General features: G+C 45.9%; 1 protein-coding gene across 3 annotated transcripts; it reads right to left on the bottom strand.

Annotated features, from left to right (window-relative positions):
* Positions 1-782: 782 nt before the first annotated feature.
* Positions 783-10,362, bottom strand: PICK1 (protein interacting with PRKCA 1). Of its 3 annotated transcripts, none has more exons than XM_042050891.1 (13): positions 10,306-10,362; positions 9,439-9,530; positions 8,756-8,867; positions 8,155-8,283; positions 7,965-8,031; positions 6,589-6,678; positions 6,125-6,178; positions 5,964-6,026; positions 5,486-5,619; positions 4,631-4,723; positions 3,737-3,787; positions 2,328-2,472; positions 783-2,078 (listed from the first exon to the last, which is right to left on the bottom strand). In XM_042050891.1, the coding sequence occupies exons 2-13, from the start codon at positions 9,477-9,479 to the stop codon at positions 1,837-1,839; spliced, it is 1,221 nt and encodes a 406-aa protein (XP_041906825.1). In that variant the 5' UTR covers positions 9,480-9,530; positions 10,306-10,362; the 3' UTR covers positions 783-1,836. The 3 variants fall into 3 exon arrangements, with proteins under 3 accessions (XP_041906825.1, XP_041906826.1, XP_041906827.1); XM_042050892.1 differs by lacking the exon at positions 10,306-10,362 and adding an exon at positions 10,137-10,259; XM_042050893.1 differs by lacking the exon at positions 10,306-10,362 and adding an exon at positions 9,939-10,060.

Here is a 10,362-nt window from a genome sequence, read left to right as displayed (position 1 = left end):
CAGTAACCCCAGGCTGGGTTATCCTTATTCACTAGTATGCCCTCCAAGAAGGAGCTCACAACTTCCCAGAGGTCCAAGATCCACAGCATGAATACAGCTGCCCTTGCCAGCCAGGCAGGTCACTAGAACAAGGTCCCCTCTGTTTCCTTGTCACAAGTCAACATTTCCCACTAAGCCTCCCGCTCTTAAATTTTTATCACAAAAGCAAATAGAAGCCCTTAGGGTATGAGATCTCACTACAGAGAGTGCTGCAAGATTCCCAGACCTCTTCCTAAAAAAACCCAGCTATGCTGCCCTACACTTTTCCTTGCTGGCTTTCAGGCAAGCTCCACTGAAGCGTTTTCAGTTCCTCTCAACTGCTCCGTGTTTTGGCACAACAAACAGCTCTGAAAGAGGATCAGGGACTTAATCAGCCGAAGCTTGTGATGCAACAGCTGAGCTGTGTGGAGAAGCTGGCCCTGAAGGCATGCAGGGATGCCACCTTGGCAGGACTGAGGCACCTGGGGGCCTTTAAAAGGCTGGTGTTCCCCTGGGAAGCTAAGATGCAGAGAAGCACCCAGTATTACTGGGTGACCGGCCTTGCTACAGCATTTATAACCCTCTCCCTCTGGAAATGTGCTGCACTGACCACCACAGCTTGGTATAGAGATTATGCACCAGTATGAGAAGAAAGAAAATGGCCAGCACATGACACCCATCTTGCCAACATTATAATTTAAGATTAAAAACAATGGAAGATCAGCAAACAAATCTCTTATAGGAAAGGCATGAAGGACATGAAATGAAATGTCACATATTTATTACAGACAATGGTCACTACATCAGAGTCTGTTTAAATTCTCCAGAGCAGCTTCACCATGGATGGCTTTTTCCCAGGCACCCATGGAGATGAAGAAGCTCCAAAAAAACAATCAAAGAGAAACACAAATTAGAAAAAAAAAATCATAAATTAATGCCCTTAAATAACTTCTCCCACGACCACTAGAATGTAATGACAGAAGTCAAAACCCCTGCCCCAAGAAGCACACCACTCCTGGCAGTTGTGCTGCCCACTAACAAAGTGCCATCTGCATCTGGGATTAGCCCACAGGGATGGAGGGAGGAGAAGAGAAAAGCAAGGAGGAAAGAAGTAGTCTCACATACCTCAGCTTTCCTTTTCCCCCTTTCCTTGTGCTAGGGAATGGGAGGATAGCTACTGCTGCTGGCTGACCCAGAGGCAGCACAAAATAGTTGTGCAGAGAGGAGAGCACACTAGTCATTCTTTACACTAAAAAAATCCCAAAGTCTCTGCCTAAAGAGCATGTCTTCCTTTCTCCACGAGGCTTTGTGTCTCCTTTCTAGTTTAAAGATGGGGTCTTTCCATCACGGTTCTAAGGTGGAGCCTCAGAAGGAGCTTGAAGACAGCAAGCAGTGATGCTAACACTTTCCCACAGCACAAGGGGAGGACAGAAGGGGGCTGTTCTCACCATCTCTAATCACCTCCAAACCCTTAACCAGATTCCATATGCCCCAGGGGAGTGGTGCTGCCCACGTGCTCAGCAGAGTCCTGTCTGCACAGAGGCACACGGCAGTGTGGGAGCGGCTTTTCCTCCCCGCACCTCAGTACCCAGGCTGGGTAGCAGAAGTCTCTAGGGGCAAAAAGAATATCCAGGCAAACAAGCAAAGGAAAAGAGAGGAAAGCAGAGGCTGGTCCCAATCCAACCAGCTACCCCCACCCAAAGCAGAGGAGGAATCCCAGGCTGGACACACAGAGAAATCACGGAGGATGAATTGCCATGTGAAATACATGTTTTCCCAACAGTCTGCAAAGTCCTTCCTCTGGCCATGCCGGCACACTCAGGCATCATCAATGAGCTTCTCTCCATTTGCATCCTCCTTCCCACTACCTTCTCTCTCACTTTCTCCTTCTTCTTCTGCCCCATCTGTGTATGTGTCCTTCTGCCCATAGCTGAGAGTGGTGCGGGCAAGGTCCACCTCGATGGGAAAGACATCGGCATCCCGGAGCACGGCATAGCAGTCGTCATAGTACTTGGACATGGTGGAGACAAAACGCTGGAGCTGGAACACGATGTCCTGCACTGTAGGGGAGACATGTTGGGGGAAAAAAAGTGTGAAAATTCCCTTCCCAAACAGTGTGAAGGCTGTGATCAAGCCTCCCTTACCAACACTAGATACAATCTCCTACACACTAATCCCTTTTGGCCCCTCAGGGCTGATGTCTCGGGCACAGCCACAAAGGAGTTCTTCAGCAAAGAAGAACTGAGCTGAGGCAAAAGAGGAACACAAAGGGCAAAGCCATGTCTGCTGAACTCAGCAGTGGCACTCACCATGTTTCTGGTCCAGGAGCTCTATTTTCTCTAGCACATCCTTCCTCATCTTGGCAAAGCGCATGCGAGCCTCCTGACGGCAGCGCAGGATCAGGCGGTACTCGTAGTTCCCAGTGCTGACCCGGTAGAGGGGCTCACCCAGAGCCTGCCAAAACACATGGCACCATTTTAGAGACTCCCACAACAGTGCTTGTACACAGAGTCTGCCTACCAGTCTGGACTCACAATGACCTGGGGTTATTACAGATCTCTCAGGCTCATGGGGACTGCTGTCAGGAGCAGGGACCATGAGGAACACTGAACCATGTCAGAAACTGGCAGTCAGTGGGGCCACTCTGAAGGCCAAACACACACCAACCATGGTAAAGAAAAGCATCTCTACTAAGCAAATACAAAAGCACAGGCACCTTTCAGCCCAGCATGGAGGGGTGGCATGGCTTCTTACCTGGACTAGGAAGACAGGCATTAAGAACAAACAAGTTTATATCAAGCACACAAAAAAATCTGCCCTCCTCTGCAAGGTCTGCCCTGTATGGATTGAATAATGAATTCTGTATCTACGCAGGGAACCCTCTGGTATCTACAACCATCCAGACACAATGTTGGAAACCAGCAGGGAGGGACCTATACATTGTCCTGCTAAACAGTCTGGAAAGGGGTTAGGTCTGTCAGCAACAAAGCATCCTCCCCTTGCACCTGTAAGCACAACACACAGAAAAATCCGTGCTATGGACTACGGCTCGCTAACGCACGCTGCCCATGCCAAAACCCAAAGATGTCACTCTGCTGGGCATGACTGGGGTTCTTTCCTTCCCACTTAGAAGGAAACACATAATGAAAGCTTGTGTTAGGAGCTTGATTCCTTCCTGGCACTGGGGAACCAGGCATTCCAAAAAATCAAATGCCTGCTCTGAGACTGATACCTAGGATAAAAAAAAGATGTTACTTTCATGCAGGGAAACTGGAATTTATGGGATACCTTTAGCCATTTTAAATAGACCTGTTAAGGATTAAAGTCCTAAAATTCTAAACTATAAACCCCCTATTGTTAAGAGAGATCCTTTAATCAATTTTCTTCACTTATAAATGCAGTTTCACATGCATTTTGCTACAGAGAAGCTAAATCTCCATTTCTCAGAAACAAGTCCAGAATTAATGATAAGCTGTACACTACACACAAATGGAATCTGTGAAGATAACACCTTAATCCTCCTTACATAACCTAATAGTTCTTAAACACTGAGAAAGACAACCACTGAGCAAACAAGCTGCAGTGCTTCCCAGGTAGCGTTTAAGGAGCCCCTATTTCTAATACATTAAGAACAAATGTATGTAATTCCTTAGGATGCATTCACTAGTTTGGCTGCTGACAGGCTCAGGAGTGCTTTTGCAATTGTGCTGATACTCACAATGCAGCTGTACTCTTCATCATCCATCTCTTTGACTTTCAGGCAGTAAGACTTTGCAGAAATAAAGATAATTATAAAAAAAAAGGGGCAAAAGAAGAAGGAAATATTAAAAATTAGAAACAACTTCATCATCATCCATACCCATGAGGTTCTACCATTCCAAGCCTTCCTTCAGTGGTAGAGACTCTGAAGAAAGCACAGTGGGAAAAATCCTGTGTTCATCTACTCTTTGGGAAAAGACAGTACAAGAAAAGTATGAGATGGGAATGAATAAAGAGGGAAAGAAAAAGATTAATTGCAGGAAGGATTTATGTAGGAAGAGATGCTGCCATATTGCCTTGCCTTAGGGCTGCAGCTCCAAATACTTCTCTCAATGTGTAAAAAGAAACAGATTCCTACAGTTACAGAACAGGTGCACTTAGTAACCTTACCCTTTTTGGGTAGAAAACAAGGGGTGAGCGGAATGAAGGAGGAAAAAAAAAGGCAAGGTCTAAATTAAAGCAAATATGACTTGACAGTTGTTTACTTTGGCTAAAGACAGAGTGTCCAAAATTACCTGAAAAATATGGACTGGGGAGCTTTTTAGAGGAGTTCAACAGCCTAAGTTGCAGAGGAACTCTTTACAAATAAATCAGGAAATAATTTGGGTCATGTGGGAAATAAGTCATCTGGGTACTGTGAGATCTTTCTTACCAGTGAGAAGTGTTTGGTTAAGAGCAGGTGTCTGAATCTGAGTAACCTGGCAGTAAACAAAGAACTGAAAAATCCAGTGCATTCTCTCATGGAAGGATGGATATGTGATCATATAGGCTACATGTGACTTTCAGGATGATTCTATGAAACAATTTCAACCAGCACTTAGGGGGGGGAAAAAAAAAAAAGCAAGCAGCTCACCAAATATTCAAACTTGACATCCAGGTATTTTTTGATAGTCAGCCTTGTGTCAGGAATGGCTTTATTCAGATACGTATTCAAGTCAGTGAGCATCTGCAAGGGAAACACCATGTTGCTGAATTAAGACTAAAAAGCATGAGTACAATTCAAGTGCAACCTTCTACCCAGCACAGGTCATGAGGCTGCCTCGAGTTAACTCTTTTTTGCACTACAGCATATTTGAAAGAAAATGTCTGATCATGCCTCAGAATGGTTAGAGCCCCCATTACTGTCACTGGCAAGTGGTTCCAGTGTTAGAAAAGTTTGCCTCACTTCTAGCCTGGATTCATCGCCTTTTGACTCATTTTATTTCCAGCTGGTCCTGGAAACAGCTCTCCCCAATTCAAAGTTCCATGACCCAGCATCATTGATCCAACATGGCACTGAAAGTGGTGCCCAAACCAACACGTAATCCTCTCTTTGCTAAACTAAGTGCACACACCCCCTGGAGACTCTCACTCAAGTATATTGATTGAAATCCTTACATTGTTCCTGGGCTGCTTATCTAAGCTCTTTTAGTGCCATAACACAGTTATGGGTACCAGTATCAGGTACTACACTGATCAGACTACTCCCTCATCCCCAAAAGAAAAGGAGAGGAATATATTCATGTGCAGAAGTCATAGGGACAAGATTACTATATTCATTATGTTACCACTCAGGTTCTTTTCATTATTAAGAGAATTCCCAGAAGGAAAGCAGACAAGGATCATTCTTCCCACAATGAATGAACTTTTAAGACCACATCTTTAAAGACAGGCCTTTCTAGATTCCCCTCTTCTCCAAACCCTTTACTCCTATGGTTAAATTCCTTACCGGCTTAATTGTTTTCAGAAGGTGAATCCCAAACTTCTCAATGCTGCGATGGGCATCAGCAAATTTCACAAAGGCTTCACTGGCAGCTGGTTGTGGTTCCCGTACACCAATGACAGAGAAAACATCTCCAAATGCTGCATGAGCAGAACAACAGAGACAGATGAATAAAGAGGTGAACGCTGAGAAAAATCTTGTCTCTAATATTAGAAGTCCTTCCCATAACCTTACAATTAGCTGGGGGTTGATGCTACATATTCCCTAAAGACCAGAGTTTGGCAGGGCACTTCCCCAATGTCTCATGTGAAAGACAGGGCCTGTGTCAGCACCACGACTGGTAATGCAGGAGAGCAGCCCTTCCCAGCTTATTTCTGCAACCCTTAGTTTTCTTAGAGTGAAGGAATCACACACCTAAGTACTGACAAAAACTCCTGAAACTGGAGGTCAAAGGTTTGTGCTCCCTTTGCTCAAGATTCTTTACCTCTGTGTGTCTGAGATAGCTCAAAGAAAGCCCTGAGAAGATTCTTGGTGTGCTCTGTCAAGCCTGTGATGGAAGCCAGAAAAACATTTAAGTCACTTCACTGAAACATAATGGAGGCATCCTTCTCTCCCATCTGGTGTCTGATGGAATATCAAGTTTACCTTTGTATAACTCTGCAGTCCTCTCCAGCTCCTCTAATCTCTTCACGAGTCCATCTAAATAGAAACAAGAATCAGAATACAGAATTATAACAGTCACATTCAGGACACGGTTAAGACCTGATTGGGTGGAAAAATACCAGTTTCATATGTTTGGTTCCAATTTCCCTCAGCCCTTAATGCCTGTCCTGTGATACATGGGAAGCCTTTAAAATTACTGCAAACTTATAGTGTGGGGTCACCACCTATTGACATTCACTAAGCTGGTCCCTGCTTTAAATTAATCTGACCTGAAATAACATTTAAATGGCCACAAGGACAGGCTATATCACTCAGGAAGGGCAGACACAATCACAACAGCAAGGCAGAGCAGAAGGAAAGAATGTGGACCATGCAAGCAACAATAAAATTAGGCAAAGTAAGAGTAAGTGTTCCATTAGGAAAATGTCCTCCTGGACAATACTTACCATTGCAAAGTATGGCTCGGCTTAACCCCAGGGCATCCGCAGTCCCCGAGCTCATGTTCTCTACCAGGCGGTGCTTTACCTTCTTCAACACTAAAGGCCAAAAGAGAGTTACAAACCAGCATCAGGGTGACTTCTGTGGGCATGAAAAGCTCACCAGCATGTTTCACTGGTTTTCCAGGCACTGGATGAACTGCACTTAACTCAGTATTAAGGCAGCAAGTATAAAGAGAATACCACAGAAACAGGGCACTCTGGCCCAGCCATGCTTAACACATCTTCTAATTTGCCTATCTGTTCTGCTCTCACATCCTAAACACTTCAATCAATAGAGCACCTGCAATTCTTTTGGAAGACTGTCCCAATGAATCACTTTGCTATAAGCAAAGCACCTATCTTGATATTTGGAACTAAGCTTTGGTTATGCTATCTGCTGTATTACTTCAGCTGAAGTCAGGAGATGAGGCTGAAAGACAATCAGGACTTAATGCTCAGCGTTGTCCCTTTCCCTGCTTTTACCTTTTGAATCCTAATTAAACCCTTTCGTCACCTCTTGATGGAATTTCTGTCTTCAGTGGTCATACCCTTTAAATTACTAGAGACATCTAAGTCCTCTTTGGAACCAGATGACTCAGTCACCCTTATTTACAGGCAGACTTGCCTGCAGATCCCAAGAACTCAGCTGAAGCCGCAGTGTTCTGGAAAATACCATATTCTCATCACACTTCTGTTCTCCCAGAAATCCATCTCACTATTCATGATTTTCCAGAACTCCTGTCAATTTATTAGCACCATAATCACCACGAAAAGAAATGACAGCACAGAGAATGGACACATTTTGCTGGAAAGTGAGAAAGGCAGATCATATAAAGGAAACAGCAGTGTAGACTTAGTTCAAAACCAGACACTTTGTTTTAGCAATAAAGGCTCTCCTCTCTCCCATAAAATTTATGTTTGTACAAAACTCAGTGTAGGTAGGTATTTCATCACTGTTCTCCAGGCTTAGAAATCACCACCAATGCCTTTCAATTGACACATTTCTGTGTACATCTAAAAACAGGTCAGCATAACTTACATGTATTAAAAATAAATTAATTAAATTATTATGTAGTTGAGATTCATCATCCATGCTAAACACAGCACAGAAAAACAAGCCTCCCACAACAACAGTTAAGTCTTGATTTAACTTTCAAGACTATTTCAAGAAGTCAGGGAAGGATTTTTTTTAAACCTGTAACTCTCTTTGACAGTATCCATTTGAAAACGACTGAGTTGAAAAGCAAGAAAGGAGACAGAATTTTACTTTGGTTTTAGCTGGGACCAATCTTTCACCCCTCCACATCATTTTAACACTCTAGGGAGAAAGAAACCAGTCTTACCAATATCCAAAGACTTGCCCTGCTTTGGGTCAGCCTGAAGCTTGTTGTAGTGTATTGTCACTTCTCCCTGCAGAAAGAGCAAACCCAAAACTGCTGTGCTGGAAGCAGGCAGCAGCAGCTCCCTTTACCCAAGGACAATAAGCTGCCAACTACAACCCAAAAGCTCCAGTGGCCCCCTCCTACCTCTCACCTTTACCATCTGTATCATCTTGGCCACCTCCACCTTGGTCTTCCCTTTGACGGACTTCCCGTTGACTCCTGTGATTTCATCCCCAGCTGCCACGGTGCCATCTAAGGCTGCTGGAGTGTTATCGAACACCTAAGACAGAGCACAGGCAGCCTGGAATCAGGAGGAAGGTCAATGCAGAGCTAAAGAGCACAAACCAAACTACTGCATTCCTCCTATTTAATTCACTTTTACTTTGCCCGTGGTGTGGCTGCAGTTTTCCCCCTCTCCAAACCAAAAGATGGGCTGATCATCTTGTTTCTTCAGGAAGTTCTTGCCCCTAGGAATGTGCCTCCTCACATACAGGATTTCCTGATGTTGAGAGTGTCACACTGTTCCTCTATGAATTCTAACATGCTCTCCAGGGAGGATAATTCCAGAAGTCTTAATTTAATTCTTCCACACCTACTAGGTACTAGAGTAAGGAAATCTTTCACTGAAAAATGAGATGTCATCTCCCACTTTGAGAAAAACAAGCACCATAGGGGTCTCTCTCCACACTTCCCATCTCTCAGGCCAACACTGCTTTAAAAAGATGTTTTCTTTTTCCTCCCCTGGTGCCCACCTGGACAATGTAGAGACAGGGGCAGTACTGTGCTCCTCCCCCAATGCTGATCCCAATCAGGTTCTGAGAGTCCTTCTTCAGGGTCACTGTCCCAGGTACAGTGGGGATGCCCCTACAAAAAGAAAGGAATAACTGAACGCGTAGGCAGAGCTTGTGTATGAAATAACTCCAGTATCTGAGTCAGTACAAATGGAAGACATCATGGGCACTGCACATCTGAATTCATTCCTTCACCTCTGCCACAGAGTCTATCAGGACGGGCCAGGAGGGAGACGTTCTGTGCTATCTTTTTCTTGGGATTGCATGCAAGGATTAGAGGTGGAAGAGACACGCTCATCCATTGCTAGGCACTGAAGAAACACTATCACGCTTTAGTGTTTCATCTGCACTTAGTGCTGGAGTCAGAGGACAACTTGCACAGCATAAATGTGATGCAAATCAAGTGCTCTGTTAAATGCAGGGCAGTCACTGCAGAGCAACACAAACATTCACCTTTGCTCACCAGCACAGTGATACCTCATTCCCAGTCTCCAGAGGGAGCAAGAAATCAGCACTGAACAGGAAGTCTGATGTTCAGCACACAGTGTCAGGCACAGGTAAATTTATCAACTCTCATTAGGTCTTGGCTGCAAAGCCTACTTCTATTGTTAGAAACACCAGGAAGAGACAAGTGAAATACTCACAGCTTATCTTCTTCAATATCATAGTCCAAATCTGCAAACATTGTTTTGGTTAAGTGGCGTCCGTTTGTCTGAAGCTACTTATTCCAAACTCCCTGGGAAGAAAGAATAGAACAGACTAAGTAAATGAATGACTGCAATAGAGAAACACAGAGAACCAACCTGTCACCCTTATCAATCTCCTTTTTCTTTTTTTGAACGCCACATCGCGGTCTCTGCTCTTATATCAAAGATGAAAAACGTGTCAAGTGTCCCTGGTTCTGTGCTCCGCATGCGACACGAGAAAGCCCTCGAGTTTGAATGCTGCACGTTCCAAAGCCAAGACTGACACACGTGCAGCATTTCCAGAGCACAGAACAAAACGTGGTCCCTTGCGGAAGCTGCTTCTTCCCACGCTCGACCTGCACCACGGCTGCTAAAGACACTTCGCTTTATCCCCGGCAGCACTGCCCATCTCCACGCTCCTGACTTCACAGCAAGCCACGGCACCTTTTGACGCTCACCGCCTGTCTCGGGAGGCCGTGTTTAAGCTTTTCACCGCAAGCCTCATTATTTCCCCATGCACAACACCCCTTTCCACTTAATCTCGGGCAGTAATTAGCTGGCACGCTGGGGTTCCGCTCGCCCTTCGGCAGCACCGCGGCGGTGGTCGCCTCCGCCACACCCGACCCTGCGGGAGCAGGGCTTCAGGGACAGCTCACCGCGCCCATCCCCGGACGCGGGGCCGGGCAGGGGCTGCGGGCAGTGTCCGGCCGGGGAGGGGCTGCGGGCAGTGTCCGGCCGGGGAGGGGGCGAGCGCAGCCCCCGCCCGGCGGGGCCGTCCCCGGGGCAGCCGCGGGGGGGGCGTCCCTGAGGGGCCCCCAGGCTCACCGGAAGCGGCCGCGCGGCGCCGTCAGCCCCCGCCGGACACGTCACCGCCGGCGCCGC

This window comes from Corvus kubaryi, unplaced genomic scaffold (assembly GCF_017639235.1).
Source record: "Corvus kubaryi isolate FWS band 111438036 unplaced genomic scaffold, C.kubaryi_AGA036_p1.0 74, whole genome shotgun sequence".
Classification (NCBI taxonomy): Eukaryota; Metazoa; Chordata; class Aves; order Passeriformes; family Corvidae; genus Corvus; species Corvus kubaryi.
The sequence above is the reverse complement of the archived record's forward strand: the minus strand, read 5'-3'. Positions and strand labels throughout refer to the sequence as shown.